At 36.8% G+C, this 21,885-nt stretch overlaps 1 protein-coding gene across 6 annotated transcripts in view; it reads left to right on the top strand.

The window, feature by feature from the left end:
- UBR3 (ubiquitin protein ligase E3 component n-recognin 3) overlaps positions 1 to 21,885 on the top strand; it is a 103,106-nt gene that overhangs the window by 2,027 nt on the left and 79,194 nt on the right. For 5 of the 6 annotated variants that reach the window (XM_068138634.1, XM_068138633.1, XM_068138636.1 and 2 more), the window contains exons 2-7: positions 7,297 to 7,436; positions 7,835 to 7,993; positions 9,243 to 9,386; positions 10,623 to 10,672; positions 14,421 to 14,487; positions 17,513 to 17,643. In XM_068138634.1, coding sequence (XP_067994735.1) covers positions 7,297 to 7,436; positions 7,835 to 7,993; positions 9,243 to 9,386; positions 10,623 to 10,672; positions 14,421 to 14,487; positions 17,513 to 17,643 — 691 coding nt within the window. Of the gene's footprint in view, positions 1 to 7,296; positions 7,437 to 7,834; positions 7,994 to 9,242; positions 9,387 to 10,622; positions 10,673 to 14,420; positions 14,488 to 15,765; positions 15,868 to 17,512; positions 17,644 to 21,885 lie in introns of those variants that run through there. The other variant, XM_068138638.1, reaches the window with a different exon arrangement.

The raw sequence follows: 21,885 nt of genomic DNA, 5'->3' as shown, positions 1-21,885 counted from the left end.
CCTAGTGTTAGGATTCTAACAGCACAGACAAATTGATCTGCTTTAGGTAAATACTAAAAGGTTCTATGTTGCTTTTGTCTCAGAGTTTATAGCTTTCTCAATTGGTGGGGTTTTTTTCCTATTATAAGGTGTGGGTTTTTATTTTAATAAAGAAGAAATAAAAAATGTTGTTACATTTGCAGTTTAACCAGATGTAAACCTTGGGAGAGTAAGAATATTTTAATTTCTTTGTTATACTTATCCTACTTATTATTTTTAATAGGGAAGTTTGAGATTAAATTGTCTTGGGTGTGAGGTAGGTCCCTTCAGGAGTTTTGATCATTCTAGATAAGGAATTCCACAGTATCTGCTCAGAAACAATGCTCCTGAGTTGAGCAGATTTTCCAGTCCTGGACATACAGAAGGACTACATGATAGTATATGCAGTGCCTGCACTCCAAGGTTGCTTCTGTTTACCTAAATAATTGATGTTAAGACAGTGCAATTAAGTGAACTAGAAACTGTTTCCTGTGCAAGACAGAGTAAGTGAAGTTTAAATCTATGTGAAGCATTACTGTGCAAACACACACACACAGGTTTGCCTGTTGGCTTGAACTGCTTCAGTGAAGCATTTTTTAGATAAACTGACTTAACTTTGTGTGTTCAAATCAATTGCACAATTAACAAAGGTAATGCTTTACACATTGAAGTTAAGAGGCCTTCATGGTAGGTTCAGAAATCCAGAATGTGTCTAGCCTGATATAACCTTGGCTTCCACAGCCTAATCTTCTATTAATAGCAAGGGAATCAAACGTGGAGTCTACTTATGAAAGTTATTTACCATCTGCCTGCTCAGATGCAATTTTGTGTAGATACCGTGTATGAATGTTACAGTAACAGTATCTTGTTTCTGCTGGTTCTCTTTATCTGGTCTTCACATTTAGAGTTTTTTTGATTTGATGCATCTCAGAAAATACTTCTGATTAAGTCTTAACTCAATTAACTGATCTGCTGTAAAGGAAATCTCTCTGTCTTACCATCTGGAATGTCTTATTTTCATTAGGGTGGCTGTAAATCTAGAGGTGGTTTGGTCTGAGATATAAGGATGTATGTGTTAATCTTTTATTACTAATTAACTCTATGATTTTTAGAGATAATGTTATTTTCTAATTTTCTGATGTCTTTATATAAGGAAGCTGAAATACAGTATAATAGATGGATGCTGATTTGCTTTACATGTTTTGTGGAATTCCTATTTGGTTTTGAAACATCATATTGTCACTCTCTTGAACTTTGGGTTCCCATGCACATTTCATACAAGTAAATTGCAGTTGGTCTGATCTACTAGAGTGTGACTTAGACCTCAGAAAATATCTAGGTTGTCAAAGTATTAAAAAGTCTGATCTGTGACAAGTTTTAACAGATTTTTAAGATCCAGTGATATGTCGGTAGGTGAAAATAGTTTGTAGTGCTCTCCCATACGATGTCTATCCATGGGCAGATTAAATTTCACAGCTTTATCAGAGATAATGCATAATGTTTTGAAGAAGGCAAAATCTTCAATTCTGAAGCATTCTTAGTAGACATATGCTCTTAATTTTCAGCAGGTGACATCCTCTGAGTTAAAAAACCTCTGCAATTGGACAGGGGGAAATTCAGACTGGAGCATTTTTTTGGTTAGAGTACAAGTAGTCAGTGATCTGTTCCTGATGAGTACTGTCTTGTTTCTGCGATTGTCTTGTTCTGAATTCCCCTTTAAGTCTGTAGGCAATAACATGATACACTAGAGTCTCTATACTTTGGTTTTTTCATTCCCCTGTGTCCTGTTTCTGAGTATGCCTCACTGTGTGTTGACTTATTTGTTAAATTAATCATGTGGGAAGCAGATGTTTTAGTGCTGCATTACAGTACAAAGAGAATAATATCTCCATCAAGGATTGCATATCCTGAAAGACAAAAAGCCAGGCTAAGAATTTCATTTAACAGGCTTTTGCATTGATGCTTGCTGTGCATTTGATGATGCTTACAGCAGTCAATGGCTCCACTGACATTACAGCATTGCCTTCTCTTACGATATATATCAAAGGATCTAAGAAATTATCAATTTCCACTTGAAACAGGGGGCCATTACTTTATTGGTAGGCATGTGTGAAGTAAAAAAAACTTACAGTTATAAGAAGGCTAACTGGTGCAGTATGCCATATATTGTAAAATGCCTTCAGGTACCTACCTCTAGGCTTTTGGCAGCCCTGTCTCTATCTGTGTTTATCTTTCTGTTTAGCTCTGTGTCTTAGAGTGTACATACATGTAGGTATCATGGAATTCCTGTCTGAGCTGCACTCTGTATCTCTTCCCCCCCACCCCCGTTATGTCTCTCCTGGGGATGGATGTGTCTGTTAGGTCTACTGAGATCCTTCATGAAAAGGCTAGAAAATTCTCTATTTATGACTCTTCCTTCTTTTATCCCTTTTCAGAGACACTTCCTTACAGGAACTCTTTTCAACAGAATTAGCCTTGCCATGCTGTTTAGGAGCTATGGAAGAATGTATGTATTTTACTGTGTGCTGCTAAGTAAGAGTAAAGGACCTTTTTCCTATTCTAGACTTGAGAAAATGTTCATAGTGTGACATAAAAGCAAAGTTGCTGTTGAGAAAGCTATTACTGTTACTTTTGGATGTATTCTGAATATGTTAATCAGTTAAAGTTTCTTGTATCATGTTGAGTTGTAGCAGCTGTGATCCGCTTCAGAAAAGTCAGGTCTGCTTGCAGCTGAGTTCTGGGACATACAAGTAATTATTTTACTGGCGTGAAGTACATTACGTGGTTACTTGATGCAATGTCTTGCAACAGCAAATCACCTGTTTGGTTTATGTACAGCATGCTGCTGCTTCAAGGTTATTCCTGCCACTGTGACTCTACCACTTGCATTATTTAGCAGTAGACAAAAAGGTTTCAGTTCTCCGAGGTCTAGGTTAGGTTTGGTAATGCAGCATGAAGGAGGGAAATGTGCTCTTTTGGACCTTTCTTCAAGAAGTTGCTGAAACATGGGTAATTCAGCAGGCTACATATTATCAAGGAGTTCAGCCTGTGAGCATTAGGAAGCTATGTAAAAATGTGCTTGTATTCAGGATTGTACCTTGTACGTGAGCTGGTACAAATGGTGTTCTGTAGGATCTCTATCAACTCTGTGCAGCTTCTTTGCTTTTGAAGTCTTCTAGGCTACTAAGAACTTCTGGCTGCAGTGACTCAGGAGAAGCCTGAGCTGTACTGCCTGTTAGCTGGACATGAGGGTATGAATAAAGCCATGCTTGCGTACTTTGGTGGGTGTAACTCTTCAGAACAAAAACTTCTCTATATGATCTTACACATACAAGGTATAGGAATTCATTCTGGAATTCACATTGATCACAACATTTCGAAGAGCCACAGTAAATAATTTATTCCCTTAGCCTTTCTCCCCCATCCCTCAGATGTAAAGCTCAGTATATTTTATTGCCTCTTAGGATTCCACATTCAGTGGTTTTAGCAGAGCTTGCTGTTAGGCCTTGTCCTCAGAAAGCAAAAAAGATTTCAGGTCAGTCGTGGCATATGGTCATCTCACAAACTTGCCTACCTTGATTTCTTCTAAGAATGTTTCTATTAGAGTTGCATCAACCTCTAAATCAGTTTCTGCAGTATTTTCCAAATGTTTAACAGCCAAATGATAATTTGAATTGTCACCTGACTAGACACTATGACATACATGCCTTGGGAATAGCATGCAGTTGTTTCAAATGCCTCAATAGGATGCTCAAATGGATCAATATACATGACTTTAAACATTTAGAAGCCTGAACCTTTGCTGGTAAATCTGCCTCAAAGCTTTTTCTGATAGGCTCTATTCAGTTTGAAGAACAGAACAGTACTCTGAAGACTAAGCTCACAAAATAAAACTCTGGTGTATCTTGCCTTGTCTGAAATAGGTTTATTTATTGTATAACATGTCTGTTGCTTTGTAGCATACTTTGGTATACATTCAATTTAAAAAGAGCTAATGTTTTGGGGGTCTGTGGAACAATCTTGTTTAGATTTGGGCCAACCAGTGTTATTTTCAGTTCCTTTGCTTTGACTAGTCAAACCTTCTAAGCTCCCTTTACCCTTTTTGTGAAACAATGAGCTGTCCAGGATTCTAGGTTTGCTATGTCAGGGTGGACTGTTATTTGTCTGGTATATATGTAATCTACATGGAGCTGTTGATCTGTTTGCAGTGGAATAAAACATGTTTGGGTGTACACATTCTTCTAGAGCTTTTGTCTCTTAGATCTTTCTAAATGACAACATAAGTTGAGTCAGAGTTCAGGCTATTCTTCCTTATCTCTTGCAGAATATCAGGATTTTTAATTTTACTATTTTTTTTTAAATATCCTGGAATGGTATCTGACAGCTGAAGGTGATCTTAAATAATAGTATGCTAGGTGCCCTTCTCTGAGAAGGATTTGAGTAGTCATCTTTGAAAAATAATAGGAGCCTTCTTTACATTGAAGTGATAGAGATAGCAGTCTGGGTATTACAATAACAAGGACCAAATAATTATTTCTGATGCCTTCATCAGGACACGTTTCTGCACAGTGCCTGCCATGATAATAGCTCTGGCTTGAAACCCATGGACACTTTTCAAATAAAACTGCAAATTACATGTATATGAATCTTGTCTGCTGGACAAGATTTGGCTTGACCAAAGTGGTATCTTCAGCACAAGTTGCTAATTTTTATTGACATCTGTACATAGTGCTCAAATCCTGAACAAATGAAAATTGGTTTTACATTTGTCTGTAACTATACAGTTGCTTAGAACTTTGTCAGGTGAAGTATTTGGGCTAAAATACTACATGCTGTGTGTTTGACCTATTTAAATCTTGTCAGAACAATATTTTTGTTTACTCTATTTTGGATAATTATTTTGTATTATTTAAATACAAGATGTACGGTCCATGTGCTTTAAGGTAAATAATTAACGTGAGTCTGAAGGCAACCGGGCAAGGAGACTGTGTATGAACTCATGGTTTGGGAAGAGCAAGGGCATTTGAATGTAAATATTTTTCTTTTGAACTTTTTTAATGTTGAACTTCATGAAAATCACCTTTTAAAGATAGATTTGAAGGGTATTCTTGTCACTGCCCTCTTCAGTGCAAGGAAACAATAATGCTCATTTAAGGAGGACTGTTTCTTTCACAACTGAAAAGGCTCCAGTTCCTGTTGGATAAAATGGTTGGAGACTTACTTGTATACATGCAAATGGGTGAATTAAGATAATTTTAATAATATTTCCATTAACAGTTTAACTGATAACCTTTTAACTTGCAAGGGCTTTACTTTGCAATTGCTATGATATTTGAAAAAGATGCACCGAAGAGAATCGCTGTTTCGTTTGTAAGTTAGCTAGCTATCTGTTACTGCACAAATATACTGTGCGTGAATTGTGTCTTTTTGATCAAACTTGGTAAAGGTAAGCTGTACTTCAGTGCAATCACAATGCAGTAGTTACGTCACAGAGCACCCATCCTTTTTACAAAGACAGTGTTTTTGCATCAGAAGATTGTGTTACTCTTCTGAATTGCTCTAGTCTATCAAAATGCTAAAATTCAACAAGTTTGTGGGTCCATTCAAGGATAGGCTCAGCTTTGGCTCTACTTGCAAGTGTGTTCCTTCTGATTTAAACTGTTTTTCTAAAGTCAGTAAGGATGTATTCTGGGGTCCTTACCCAATACATGTTTCTAACTGTTGGTTACGAACAAAATCAATACTGTATTGATTTTGAACAATAATACCACAGCCTTTGAACCATACATAGAGAAAATGTTTCATCTTACAAAATGATACTGACATTCTTACTCTAAAGTATAAGGCCTCATATGTAGAAGTTGTTGCCTGTTTGGAACTGCTGTAGTTTTTGCATGTGACAGTGGAAGTCTGTTTCCTTGCAGTGAGTTGAATTCAGGTTCGTCTTTGATTTTCCAGAACCTGTATTAATATTGTAATAGCAGCACACAGTGTAAGCTAATAATGCTTTTCATGTAAATCTCTGGAGAAGACATGATTCATAACTGTCAGTTACAGCATATGTTAAATTTGGGATAACTAATATATAGACCTATTCATGAGTGGTGTGCTTCTTGTGGAATGGAGGTTTTTTTATTTCCTGTGAAGGGAAGCCTTGTACTTAGAGGCTGGGATTCAAAATGCCTTTATGTGTGAGTTTTGTTACTGTGGCTCCGTTATCTGGTGATCATAACCAGTGAAAATGTCTTTTGACTGATTGCAAAATTTGTGGAAGGGACCAGTAGAAGGTTTTAAAACTATTGCATAGTAATTATTTCCTTATGTGTCTTTTAAGTCTGTATTTACTTTTGAACTTTCCTTGTAAGTCTAGTGGTGAAAGTGAAACCAAATAACTTTAAGATAGTAAATGAGGTACCATACTGCAACACAGATAGTGAAGGCAGATTTGTTAGTTATAGCAGTTCAGGTTTCTGTATGTGGATGAGACAAAACTGAATGATGAAAGTGAAAAAGTGAACTATTTTTTATAACTTCTGTGAATGTCACTTGCAGAAGTGGATGACAAAAGTAAAAAACATCTCTGTGTGTGTTAATTAACATGAAGTTGTCAGTTGTCACTGAACTCTGTCAGTCACTTTTTCCCTCCTCCTTGGAAGAGTAGGCTGTATACATAAGCTGGAAATAATTTGGCTAGTACTGAATTTGTTTACCTTTTCTGAATACAAAATGTTACCTCTAATATGTAAGACCAAAGTAGAAGCTCTTAGTCTTTAGTTTTTTGAAGATGCTAGCTAGTCTTGTGAAGCTGCCATCTTAATTGATGGACTTTTATCCTCTCTTTTTTTCCTTTCTGTTTTCCTCTCCTACATTTGGGTACTTGGGCTTTCTCTTACTTCCTCCTTCTATTGAAGATGATGATACTTTAATGGTCCTCAAAGAAGGAGGAGTCTTGTATGGAAAGGAGAGAAACTGGTTTAGTTACATATTTTCAGTTAGCCTGTTTAGAAATAGGGAGGTTTGTCTTGATAAAAGAAAAATTCAGTGTTCTTGCTTCTTCAGTGTTCAATGGAAGATGGGGAAAAAATTGACAGCTTTGCAGTTTGATGGTCTCAGAATAAAGTGATTTGAACATAGTAGTTGGAATTTCAGTATACCATTTCTGCAGTATCTTTAATGTAACGTACATACTCTCAGGAAAAAATTGGAAAAGTAATGGTTTTCTTAATATATGTTAATGCCTGCTGCGCTTGGCTAACATTTTTCTCCTCTGTTTTACAGGTTTTGTAAAAGACATCGGATTAAGTCAAATTCTAATGTTCCATGTGTCCCAAAAGACTTGTTGATGATGTCAGAATTAGTTCTTCCACAGTTCATCTTTAGTCTTATTCAGCACTTAAGAGAGGGGTACAATGAGCCTGGTATGTTTTAAATCTGCATGTATCTAGCATATGTTACCGTGCTGCTAGCTCTTGTTCTGCGGTCTGTGGGAGTCATTTATATATGAATGAATACATGAATGCTATCTATAGTTTGTCGTTTAATTTTGTGCATCTTTTCCTAACCAAGTTACTGCCTGGCTTGGCAATTTGATTTTGTTCTCTGCTAAAGAGCTTTGTAAATATGTCTTAAGGGTTACCTAGCACTTTGAGCTGTCCAGAAAATGAAATTGGGGTTAACTTGAAATTTGTGGATGTGAATTTTAGAGCATTATGAATATGTAAATGAATTTCTTTTATGGTTTTTCATAGCTGTTTTGTGTTGTGAAGTTTTAGCCAAATTAAGTTTACATCAAAAGTTCCTGTTATGTGGTTTTCAGCTCTTGATCTGCCATCAGAGAAGGACCTTCACAAAATCCTCCAGGTTTTGGAACCTCATGTTTCCTTTCTAGAAGACTTGACCAAAATGGGAGGAGCAATGCGATCAGTTCTTACCCAGGTTTTGACTAGCCAACAGTTCTACAAAGATCTTAGCTCTGGTATGTTTATGTTATTTGTAATAATTTTAAAATTATGAAGAATGCAAGGGCATATGTTTTGTTTATTACTTCAGTTTCTGCATGTTTTTATTTGTCTCCTCAAACCATAGAAAAATGTTTTTTAAAGGATATTTTTTTCATTGTTGATGGAAAGGGGAGACTAGCAACATTTGTTATTAAGATCTGTAAGAGAAAACCCTCTTATTTTATGTCTTCCAGATAACTGTATGTTGATACATCATTTAAAAAAAAGTTTTTACAATAAATCCATTGTTCTTTTAAATGAAATGAACATGGTGACTTAGTACTACCAAATAAGGCATATCAAGCTTATTCAAAGTGGAATACTAAAAACCTAAAAAGATTTCTGGAGGAGACCTGAATGGCAAGAGGCCATTGTCTGTCCTGCACTTCTGTGCAAAGCCTTTTTGGTTTTTGTTTTTTTCTGTGTGGTGTTTTGTTGTGGATTTTTGGTTTGTGGTTTTTTTTTGTGTGTATGGTGGTGGTGTTTGGTGTTTTGGTGGTTTGTTGTTTTTTTTAACACTTCCATCCTGTACCAAATACAATGCATCTGGAAGTGTTTGTCAGTCACTATTAATCTGAAACCACCATCTTGTTTTCTTTGTGTTTGAAGGTGTCTTTTTGAGTCCTTTGCATAGGTATGGAACAAATATTGATTACTTTAGATTTAAGTTGCCATTATTGGCTTGGGCAAATAGTTAGTTAAAGAATGGACAGTCTCCAAGACTTTATTTGAAAAGAGAAGCACCTGGGAAAGGTGCCTCTGAAGTTTGTTTTATGTTTCCTTTTTTTTCCTCCTATATAACAAATGCACTGGGGTTTCTTAGTTCATTTCATTGGTTGCTTTTGGTTATGTGGTTTTTGGTTTTGTTGGTGATTTAATTTTTCCCCCTCATTGGAAATCATAGGTGTCTGTCCCAAACCAACTGTTCTGAAATAGCAAAACAAATCCTTTTTTCACTGTAGTGCTAATGGGGCAGTGCTGGTTATATAGAAATTAAGTACACAATTTAGAAGAAAATGTCCCTGGAAGGGAAATCTGAGAAAGTTTCTGGCCTTTTGGGTTTAAGTTCAGCAGTTTGAAAGACTTTTTAGCTCCTACATCTTGTAGTTGAACACCTTATTAAAACATTTAGGACCATTTTGTTGATTGCTTTTATAGAATATGAAGTATCTGAACAAGGTAGCTGCTATTGAACTTTGATGCTGTTTTACATATGTATTCAAGGTGTTGGAGAGAATGCGTGTGCAAAGAAAAGTCACGAAAAGTACCTCATTGCATTGAAGGGCTCTGGACTGGCATTTCCTGAGGATAAAATTGCATGCGGTATTCAGGAACAAGGAGCTGGAACTAGCACATTAGCAGTTCAAGGTTCGTGTAGAAAAATATTTTAAGGGTGGACTTGATTATTTCTGGGTTTTATATAAAGTATTTTATTATTTTAGAAAGAAAAATCATAATGAAACTTAAAGAAGTACCTGTTACTTGGTAAACCATTGAATGACAGAACTTACTTTAATTCTATCAACAATGCTCAACATACTAGCTTTTTGTTGCTAATTATATTAAGCATCATTTCCCAGTCACAGAATTGGTGGAATTTGAGTAGGCAAGATGAAATTGCTCCTAATGGAATTTTGTCATTGCAACTGTGTCAAGCCACCTATTTTTACAAAACCGCTGTGGATTTTTTTCTGATCACTGAAGATGGTCAGAATTTTTTTATGTTTCTGAAAGAGTGTATAGTTTCATAGTTTCATTCAGGGTTGGAAGGGACCACAAGGATCATCTAGTTCCAACCCCCCTGCCATGGGCAGGGACACCCCACACTAGATCAGCCTGGCCAGAGCCTCATCCAGCCTGCTCTTAAACACCCCCAGGGACGGGGCCTCGACCACCTCCCTGGACAACCCATTCCAGGGTTTCACCACTCTCATGGTGAAGAACCTCCTCCTCACATCCAGCCTGAATCTCCCCACCTCCAGCTTCATTCCATTCCCCCTAGTCCTATCACTACCTGATATCCTGAGAAGTCCTTCCCCAGCCTTCCTGTAGGCCCCCTTCAGATACTGGAAGGCGACAATTAGGTCACCTCGGAGCCTTCTCTTCTGCAGACTGTACAGCCCCAACTCCTTCAGTCTGTCCTCATAGGAGAGGTGCTCCAGCCCTCTGATCATCCTCGTGGCCCTTCTCTGGACACGTTCCAGCACCTCCACATCCCTCTTGTAATAGGGGCTCCAGAACTGGACACAGTACTCCAGGTGGGGTCTCACCAGGGCTGAGTAGAGGGGGAGGATCACCTCCCTCGACCTGCTAGCCACACTTCTCCTGATGCAGCCCAGGATCTGATTGGCTTTGCGGGCTGCAAGTGCACACTGAGAGCTCATGTTGAGCTTTTTGTCCACCAGCATTAGCTCAGTATGTTGAAGTTCTGCAGTGGAACCTACTTTGTAATACCTGGAAATCTTACTCCAAATTCTCAGTCCACTGCTGTGTATCTTCAAGAAAGTTAGTGTAGTATTTCATAGTGGCTCATTAAATGTTGTAAAATACTCTCTTTTCGTATAAGACTTATGAAAGCAATCTCTGAATTTTTTATTTCAAAAGGTTTAGCAGGTGCTACAGCAGCATCAGGACAAGGGGATTCTTCAGATGAGGTGAGACTGTTTTTCAAACATAGTAACTGCAACAGACAGGGAGAAAGAGTTTACAGCTAAATCCCACAAACCTTGTCTTCTATCACACACTGTCTCCATTTTAATAATCAGAAATAATGGCAATATAAAGGAACACATCTCATACCTTTGATTTGCTAATAACCTCTTGAAAAATCCTTACTCTTGCTGATACTATTTCAGTTTAATTTATGTATGTAATACAGAAGAAACTTGTGTAGGTAGTTCAAAAGTCACAATGAAGTAATTTGGACTTCATTAAAGCCAGACTTAAGGCATGTGATACTGTGAATAGTGTTAGCAGGTTTTGGTACTTCAGAATCCAGCTGAACTGGTGGTAGCAGCAGTGAGAATTTCTTTACAGGTAAATTCCCATGTGTAGACTTGACCAAACACAGTAAGTGGAAGTAAAAAGGAGGGAATTTCCTTTTAGATTGGGCTGTAGTAGATATGAAGGTTTAATTCTAGTAGGGGTTATTAGTTTATTGTCTTCTTGACCTACTATTTAAAGTGTATTTTAAACAAGTAGGCCCTAGCAGCCATTCTGGTAGGGCAGCATAACAAACTTTAAAATAATGCAAAGTTCCTGTAAATTATGAGGAGAGGAGAGTAAACTGAAGTTGTGAAGTCTGAAGAGAGATTTGGGTATCACTGACATTTCTTTTAGGAAAGAAGTTGAAGGTAGAGATAGATGTATTTTAGGGAGAAGAGTTTTTTTATCAGGATTTTTTTTTTCCCAAGGAATTAGAGCAACTACATTATAGCTTGCTAGTTCAAGCTGCTTATTTTCTAGAGAGGTTTTTTCTTTCTGATCTCCAAGATACAAATACACATGTAGGTATTTTATGATGTTGGTGCAGATGTGATTTTTCTAAATTGCATTTCTGCATATAATCACATACCTAGGATAGAGTTTCAAGATTCGTTGTAAAAAGCACAAGACCCTGTGTTAAAATTTGTATTTAGAAAATTTTAAAAAGGATGAGGAAGTAACATATAGAATAGGCACTCTAAATATTCTGTAGTATATGAATTTTCCTTTCATATCAGATCACATTGATACAGTATGGTATGCAATTAAAAGGTGTGGAAACAAAAAAAAAAACAACCCACAACCCTCAGTTAATGGCATCTCTGAAGAGTTAATTGTTTTGTAATCTTTTTCTTGATCATGGTCTGCTTGAAAAACATGAATTGCTGAAAAGAAAGTCTAGTCCTTTAATCCAAAAGCTAGAACAGAAATGCACAGATGGAAAGCTGAAATGTTTATTAGAAAAATGATATTGTTAGAGAATGCTTCTTTGAGGAATGAGGAATAAGTTATCTTGGTTTCTGATCTTTGTTCCTCTCCCTTGCCCTTCTATGTAACTTAGGGCATTTCAGCTTTTTTTTTTTTTTGAATGTTTTCTTATACTCTCTTACAGCAGAGTAAATACATATTCTAATTAAGAAGTGTGGCAAGAATACATTTTTAACTGGATTTTCTTCCTCTGGTATTTAAGATGAATCTCAAGTGGTTGATGTTCTTTTTTACTCAATTGAGTCTTAAAGGCAGCATTGTTTCACAAGTGAAAAGGTGGATTACAAATGTTATGTAAGACACAAATTAGAGTGGTCCTTTTGCAGGGAACCAAGTAACTTGAAAAGTTTTGCACAGTTCACTTCTACAGTGGTAGATGGTTCTAAGCTAAAAATGAATCTGAAGGATGTATGTATTCTGAGATACATGTGGGTTGTGGGTTGTTTTGTTTTGTTCCCCTCCCCTCAAAACAGTGAAAGCTCACTTGTGCTTCTCAAATAGTTTGTGCCATCCTGTGGTTTTTTGGAGGGGACTCACCGTTTTTTTACTTTTATGCGTGTATTTTTTTTTCCCCTTTTACACAAAGGAAAATATCAAGAAGACCCTCTCTAAAGCAATTCTATTTAAGAAACATTTATATTCCAAGGAATCAAAATTCAGTCCCTGAACACTTTTTCCATACTAACAAAGAAGTCTTTTTGTATTGGGTATCTTAGTTGGGCTGACCTTGTAGTTCAGTGAGCACTCAATGCCTTATTACTTAGCTATTTTCTCCAACTGCTGTTTAATATAATTGCACAAAATCTATGTATATTATCCAATAATACATGAAGTTTATTACCTGAATTTACAATAGATGTGGCACACCTTACACACATTACTAATATTCTAGTATATAAAGTAAATATACATAGATCTTTGCTGTTAATTCAAGTATGTTTACACAGCATTATCCAATGGGTGAAAACAAGGTATTCTACATTTACTTCTTATCCCTGGGCAGATACTGTGTGACTTAGCACTCGCTTTCTCAAGGCTCTTAAAACTCCTGCACTTGACATTAAGATTTGAATCTACTTTACTGTGGCAATGGAAAGCAGCTGTCTAACATTACTGAGGAAAATAGTTTTCAAGAAAGTGTTTCTCATGAAGTCTCTCCAATTTTCTTTTATTACTGAAATCACTTCCTAAATTGCAGTGAAGAGTGTTACATGTTTAAATTTTACTCATACTGAAGAGGATGAAATGCATTTTGTTTGCCAAAGCAGTAGTGTTGGAGGCTACAGTCCAACATGTTAATTGCAATTTGTACACAAAAATGCATAATTTTCTGGTTAAGGCCCCTATAGCAACCCTCTTGATTAACTGAAGCAATGGAGGAGGTCTTGAGACCTCCAGCTATCAACTTTCTTGCTACAGCAATTTAGATTCCTGTTTTTCAGGGCAGGAGACTTAAAATGTAGTATCTCAGCAGGTCAGATTTTTGCTTTAGAGTACTTGGCCCCTCTGAAGGGGGAATGGAAACATCCTGTGAAAGCACAGACTCCTGACTGAAGTATGAAGTTGCACGTTTTCACAAAGACCACTGGACAGTGAAGAGTTCAAATCTATGTCCATCTTAAAATGAATTTTCAGGTGGTGGTACTAAAAGGACAGAAAAATTCAGACCTTTAATTAACATGATACTTTTGGTCAGTTCCTAGATGTAAAATAGGAGTAATCTATCTCCTCAAGGAAGCACAGTCTCTTCCTGAATACCAGGTTCTTTGTCATTGAAGTGAAGTTTGTAAGTAAAATAATACGACATTTGCTTAGAGGAGAAGGATATTGATTACTTACTTTTAACTGTAGATCCCTCTTTTAATTATTTCTCCTTTTATTGGTTCTAGTAGTAATCTTTCCAGAATTCCATTGTTTCATTAGGACTACCACTGCTAGTAAAGATCCATGCAGCATTTGGTGTAATCCTGTAATGACGCATTCTTGTTACAACACCCAATCTTAGATTTTTGTAAAGTGGTGGTGGTGTTTTTACCTTGCATTTCATTTTGTAACCTTTGCTGAAACCTTGGATTTGTAACATTTAAAACTTTTGTAGTGTTAAACATTTTTGTAGAAATCTGTTTCAGAAATCAAAACAGGTAACCATATAAAATTAATTAAATAGATGGAAGATGTCTGAACTTGCAGATGATAATGTTGCCTTTAGGGGGGGGAAAGTGCATTTAAAAAGCCCCTGTTTTTTTTCTAATGAGTTGCACAGTCCATGGTTTCTGTGCACAGCAAAAGTAATTTTTTAGTAAGAGAGTATATTCAGGGCTTTTCTGATTTAGTTTGATAATTAAACCAGAGTTTTGAGAGTGTATTGACTCTTGGCAATAAGATTCTAAACATACCATTGTCAATTTTTAAACTCTTCCCCTACCCCAGGAGGACCAGGATGGTAGCCAAGGTGTGGGCAAGCGCAAGAGGGTGAAACTAAGCAGCACCACCAAAGGTATTTATAAAATACTGATCTCAGTTTGTTTGCTTTGTCTGCCTTTAAAATTATCTAGGGCTATTAATTTACTTCTCAAGCGCAGTAGTGCTGGACATGACAGGTATTAAGCATAGCAAAGTCTGAAAAAGAATGGCAAGTGAAACAGGTAATTGGCAACTTTCATTTCTGTTGGGTGAGTACCACTGTCTGGGACTGATTGACCAGTGATTTTGTCACCTTTATATTGTAAGTTGACTTCTTAAAATTCAGTCCATTTTCATTATGTGGCTAGCAATATAACTTGGCAAACAAGTTTTTTATGTATTTAACCTTTTTTTTTTCATTATATCACTGTACAGTATGATTGTGTTCTCAGGCAGGCGAGAAGGGTTGTCTGTGGTTCTAGTTGGTCTTTCTGTACTGTTCTAGTAATGCCTTAGATACTTAAACGACTTCATTATTTTCCTAAATTTAGTCCTCTATGCAGTTTCCAGTCCAATGTGAACAGTACTTCCTGTTGAGAACAGTGCAAGTTTTAATTCAGCAACGAACATAGGCTAGACACAAGGTAGCCCTAACCTCTGCTTGTCCTTTGCATGTTTTTGTGCTAATAAATATTAAAATAATTCTTAAGCTCTTGCTGCTAAATAGGGAATACTCTTCTGATATGAGTACAAGGAGATTGACAGCAGAAGCACAAAGAAATTGCAAGCCTTGAGAGAAGACCCTTGAAGTGAAAAGCTGTGGTGAAACTTAAACAAATTTCTGGAAAGGTTTTGGAGTGGAGGTTTAGAACATGAATTTGAAATCCAAGGGTTCATGAAGTCAGTAAAAAGTTACAACGGTGTTCTGAGGAGTATGTGAAAGTAAGACTGATCGTTTCTAGTGATTTCAGAGTGAAGGAAAATTACAGGGGAGCTGGAAAAGTAGAGAACTGAATGTTTTGGCAATAGTGTTGTTAAGAGCTATCTTAGAAATAGTGTGTGAAAGATTGTGGCAGAGAATAATAATGTGGAAGAGGTGGTAGTTTTGGAGATGTGCAGGGAACTTGCATCCAAGGAAACCTTCCTTACTTGAGTAAGGAAGTTTTAGAGGCTGTTAGCTTGACTAAAAGATAAGTTTGAGTCAGATAATGCAAGAAAAAAATCTGATTTTCTGATGCATAATAACCAGTTATGGAAAATAGGCAGGGAGGTGGCTCAGGGTGAGAAGCTGCCAAATCTGAAAATCAGTATCAGCAGTAGCATTTCAGGAAAAGTGATACTTCAATTCATCATTTCATTTCCCCTCAGGATTATAGTATTTCCCCCTCTGAGGCATCCCAACATGAACTGTTCTCATGATCTTGATAGCTCCTTATATCAGCCCCAGAGGAGGGAGTCTGCCAGTGGGGGAAGGGTAAGTATCTGTTTTTATTAAATATTGAATAGTTTTCTGAAGTTTTCAGTATTCATATTTTATGTCCAATAGGGTATAAAATAAGAGTATGAAAAGAAAATTTTGGAAAACTGAGTATTGAATAAAAACAGATTTACCTTTTCCATATAAGCAGACTCCCTGTCCCATTCTAGGTCATAAAGTGTTATTTATTTGTTTGGAATATCTTGGGATGCTAAGACTCATATTCCATGGAGACAAGAGTCTATGGCAGTAGGAAAGAATAAAAGATTTCTTTAAAGAAAATAAAGGGTTTATGCTGAAGTTCACTGAAATGGGGGACTGAGTATTGAGAGAATTTTAGTTTTTGCTCTGCTGCACAACCTTCATCCATCTGAAATACCTGATGTTTTAAGACAATTTTAAAACCACAGGCACTTTTTATTTCTAATTTTCTGAAAGAAATTTAAAATCATGTGGTGCTTTTTACAAGAGTGGGAACCCAGTGTTCTTGGCAAATTTTCCAAGTTGGGTAAGATCATTCTGCCTACTTAAATTCTGTAGCAGGTATAAGTGGATGTATCTTCTTCTTTCCCTGCCTGAAACTGCTGTGTGAAGAATTTGATGTGTGCTGTTCAACTGTCAGACATATGTCAAAGAAGGCTGCACATCAGTGACAGATAAGGTGTTGTGTCACTTGTCTTCATACCTGGTGTTCTCAGTCGGGGGCATTTGGCATGTACCTGTGCTCTCTGTTTTGTGGGTAGAGGACTTCAGTGTGCAGGCTACCAATCTTTCATGGGCAATAGTCACACATACAATTTCTTAACAAGAGACAAGAAAGAGAACACAAATGATCACCATGTGTTTGCTGTAGTGCATGACACATAGTGCTTTACAAAATAATTTAGTATTAAAATATCTTTAATGACTCTGTGAAAATAATTTCTTCTTAATCTCTTGTAGAATATACTGAATAAAACGTGTTGTTCTTTGTGTGGTTTGTGAAAGTCTTGAGGAGATCCCTAACATTTTAATTGTCTATTATTCCCCATGATCTTTTGCAATTTCTGAGAGGTTTTGGGCTGAGATTGATTGATTGATCACTTGGCTGGGGAATTCTGACCTTTGGTAATGGTGGAAAATGGAGGTAATTCTTGCTTAGGAGAAGCACAAATGACTTTTTTAGAGCATTGTAAACAGAATTTCAGTGTTTGTAGGTAATAGACCTCATAACTTATTATAAATTATATTTTGTTGTTTTGCTGCTTTCACTTCAGCTAAGTAGTAGTCTACATTAACAGTTTCCCTGTGTTATGTAAATATTGTGCAAATTGCTGCTGTTGTTTACTGTCAGTGGAGCTACTGCAGGGAAGGGATACAATTCAATACAGTCAATGAAAACTGAACCCTTGGTACTAGCATTGTACTGAAAGCTTTCATTGACTTCTCTGGGAGGACGTTTTTGTTGTTACAGACTGACTCTGCAGTGTTTGCAATGTTCATTTTCCCAGTGTTTTTGAAAAAACAAACAACAAAAGCCTATAGACCACACCAAAATCTTAATTTTTTTGTTCCTAAATTTTATATAGTACAGTGCAACTTCACTACCATTGGTTTTAATAATTACGACGTTACACATTCCTTCCTCCAACCTTTTATGCAGATCAATCCATCATGGATGTTTTGAAGCATAAATGCTTTCTAGAAGAATTGTTATTTTGGACAATAAAATACGAGTTTCCACAGAAGATGGTGACTTTCTTACTCAACATGCTGCCAGATCAAGATTATAAGGTACTTAAATGCTTTTTCTTAGTTACATACTTCATGTGTATTATGCCTTACATGAGACCATGTGTATTTATATTTGAGTAATAAACTCAAATAATACAGGTCTTTTGCCTTGTTTTGAGTATCTGGTTAGAAGTTTTAAAGAGTCTATTTGAAGAGAGATGTGGACAAAACAAGACGGATAATTTTGAAGCAGCAATATTAATTTTATTCTTTTAGTTTTTAGCCATTAGCACATAATTGCATGGATTTAGTTTTGGTTTATTTTACTTTGTAAATTGGATTTTTTATCAGTGTAAAGAAGTGGATCAGCACTGAATTATTCTGCAGTGTGATGTAACTGATAAGTAATTGCAGTGACTCCGTTCCTGTTGCAACAGATGTAGTAGGCAGTGGTTCTTCCGGTTAGGCTCTCATAGTGGGAGTGATTTTGCTGCAGCTACGCCCTAGGTGGTTTTGTCAGTTGATTCCTTACAGAGTTTTGCAGTTGTCTGTACCAAGTGCCTTCTGGCCTGAAGTCATGAAGGTTGGATTTCATCTTTCTGTTTTAAACCTTGGTCTGCAGCCAGGTTTGGTTGTTTGCTCTATGTGTTTCAAGAGCAAGTATACATAGCAGTCAGGCTTAACATTTTGCTCTGATCATGTCATACCACTTTTGAGCTGAATATTTTGGACCTTCTCAGTCCCTGCTGGGAGGCAAAGATCAAGAAATCCTGAAGTCCAGGCATGCAGATTTCTTAAAAAATGTGTGTTTATAATGGAACAGCCCTCTATTCATGCTGCCTTTGAACCATGCTATATCAAAGCAAAGGATATGAAGATAACTTGCAAGGAAGGAAAAGATATGTGCTTTCAACAGTACTCCATCCATGTCAAGATAGTGTCCTGATTTGGGATACCAGCACAGAATTCATTTTGGTCTTGGATTCAACTAGTGCATAAAAAGATATGAGGACTTCTTGGCCACTTCCTTTGCCATGAAGCTTGAAATCTTCTTGATGTTTGGAGACGCATGTAGATGTACAGTTCTCTAGATGCATTGCCAGCTGAACTGCCTGTAAGAACACCCGCCCAGTGGAATAATCTGGTAAGTGTTGCTATGTTTATCATTTTACTATTTCTTTTAAACATGTCTCTCAGGATTGTGGCTAATTTACAAGGGGTGGTTCTGCCTCTTCACATGTGTACAGAGAGAACATATGATTTTGTGATGAATTAGAAGAATTTTTATCTTTCAAGCTTCAACTTAGCTTTTATGAAGGAGAAGCTTGTTTACTATTTAATCATGGTGCATTCTCAAATGTAGGCATATAAATTGTTCCAAGCCATCTCTCAGCTTTCTATTCTTTTTCCCATCCCATCTATACCATATGTACTGTCTTAATTTTTCCAATTTATGTTGTGATTTGTCTGATTCTTCATGAGCTGATCTAGCTTATTAAATCAGCAGAATTTTGCTAGGTTGGCTTTCTGATAAAGCTAGCCAGATGCAGAGCTGGCCATCTGTGCATGCTCTGAAATTGCTGAAGTCTATATCCTCTGGTGTAAACATAGTAGAGCTGACTACCATGCCCTATGCAGCAGACAGTGAATCACCAGCAATCTCTGTTGCACAGATTGACTTTTAAAAAGGAAAGCAATTTTCTCATTTAGGATTCTCAGTATGGAAAAGAGGTGTTGAAAGAGGGGGCTAAACCTTAGCTCTTCTTTCCCCCTTCTTCCTCCCTTTCCCTTTTGCTCATGAGAGACAGCACAAGAAATGGTGTGGTCTTTGCCTTACAGGGTTTGTGCCAGAGTCAGCACTTTGAACCTTAGAAGACTCACAAGTAAAGAAAACAGAAGAGCAGTTTACCACAGCTTCCAAGAAATTGGAGGTGATATGGCGTGGACAAGGTTTCTGCAAGAGGAAAACCAAAAAGGCCAGATAAATAGGACTGAGCAGAAGACAGAGAAGGAGTTGGCCATAAAGAAGCAGCTGATGGAAGAATGTAAATCATCCAAGACCAGAGCCCTGCAGAAGTCTGGAATAGGAATACTGGAAATGGAGAAATGCAAAAGCGTCTGGTAGAGATAATGAATCAACAAACACACTTACCAAAATGCTGTGCTTGACAGGCACTTCCTGTAGTGAGCACTGAGGCAGTTATTACAGCAATAGGACTTCACTGAAACCTGGGTGTACTGTTCTACAGTTTTTTACTGGAAACAATTTTAGAACAGTTTTCACCTGGCAGAGCTGTCTTTGTCTTGACATTAAAAATGTGAATGTGGGAGATCCAAGTAACTGAAACACAGGGTCAGTGTCAGTCTCCTAACACCAAGCAGCCCCCAAGAAGAGAGGCTAGATGAAAAAATTAATTTTGTTTTGCATAGGCTAGAAATTTAGAAGCTGCATTATAGAGAGTAAGTCAATGAAAGTAAATAAATATACAGAAAATGTTTGTCTTAGGAAGCCACTTCCTGCAAATGTTTGGAAGCTGAGTAAGTATTTGTAAAGATGTGTCAGTGTCTGTAGTCCTGCTCTATGCTGTATTTTTTCTTAGCTGGGTGTATGGTTGTGGCCACACAAAAACAGGATACTGAGCTGGCTGGACTGATTTGACATGCCTTGGCTGTTTTTATACACAGACTGCAGTTTACCAAAGTATTTCAGCATTTTAAATTCTGGAAATGAGTTTTAGTTTCTTCCTCTCAAAACTGGAACGGGTTGTGTGTGTTTAACTGCCAAGTGAATGTAGGATTTAATCTGATGTTTCTAAATATATTTCAGAATCTCATGATATTGATAACAAATATACAGTATTTTCAGAAATTCATTATTGTATGATGCATAGAAAGTTTTGATATATGCTGATTTATATAACTAAATAAAAAAACCCAAGATTTGTCCTTAGAGGACTGTGTTATTCCAGTCAAATTGAGTGCTGAGTAAAACAAGTGAAACACAGCTCCTACATCAGAGAACCTGAGAATCCTATTTAAACATAGCACAATCTGAAGTACTATGTAAATACCTTTTTTGACTAGCACCATTAATACACCAATTTCTTAAAATATCAGGTGTCATTTTGTGTCTGAGGCTAGTGTAAATGTGTTTATGCTTATTATAAATGTGATTGTCAGAGATGAAAGTTACATCAAGCTTTAAAGGAAATTATTGTTCTGCCTTGGAATACCAGAATGATACCTTACTAATTCTACACGAGTATTGTGAATACGTTGTTCCAAACATGCCATTGTGTTGGGTGCTGTATGTAGAAGGTACTTCCAGTAATTTTATAGGTTTCCATCTTTGTGAACCATCTAAAGGAAGGCAACCTGAGCAGTTTTGTAGTGTTTCTAGGAGTGGCATTCCCATCCTGGGCCATTTCTTACATGGGCGAGTTTATTTTTGAGGATTTCTTACTGGAAGAAGAAATCTTTGTGCCCGGCATTATGGCATGATGATATTTTTGGAAACTGCCTGAGAATAATTTAAAAATTTAATTATTTTTTTCCTTATGAAAAATTAGTATTTCTAAAAGGAATAAGCAGGGAATTTTAGATTTTAAGCAAAAAAATTTCATCAATTCACAGCTCATATTATCCTTTCTTCTTATGCCAAGGAAGTCCAGATGGTGTTAATTTGGAACTTAAAGTACCAAGTGAGAATTGATTTAAAAGCTGGCAGATACACATACATGTATATGCAGTGCAGAACGTTGGTTTACAGTGCAGTCTGAGGCTAATGGAGTGGGACAAAAAATTGTACCAAGGTTTATATGTATGTGCATCAATGCCAACCTAGTTGAAAAAAAACCCAGATAGTTATGTGAAGAACAGCAAAGCTTGCTAATAATTTTTATTATTTAGGAGAAAACACTTAAGATTTATCTAAAAAATGTAGCATGTTGTGATACCAGGGTTGTTTTGGGTGTTTGGTTGGTGTGGGTTTTTTTGTGGTGGTGTGTGTTTGTTCGTGGTGGTGTGTTGGGTTGGGGTTTATTTTGGCTTGGGGATTTTTTGTGTGTGTGTATTTTGGTTTTGGGGTTATGTTTTGTTTTGTTTTTTTGGTTTTGTGGGTTGGCTTGTTTGTGTGTGGTTTTGGTGGTTTTCTTTTTTAGTATGGGAAATACAGAAGGACAAGATTTTGGTATAAAGTGATAAAATTGAAGGTATAAATTAGCCCTCTTTATGGATAGGTCTTTTCATGTGGACCATTTCTAGACATGGGATAGTTGTTAGAGCATCAGTTTTGGTTTGTCA

The sequence above is a fragment of the Melanerpes formicivorus genome, unplaced genomic scaffold (genome assembly GCF_026170545.1).
Source record: "Melanerpes formicivorus ecotype bairdi unplaced genomic scaffold, bMelFor1.0.p_v2 SCAF_5, whole genome shotgun sequence".
NCBI lineage: Eukaryota > Metazoa > Chordata > Aves > Piciformes > Picidae > Melanerpes > Melanerpes formicivorus.
This window is presented reverse-complemented; position numbering and strand designations above follow the sequence as displayed.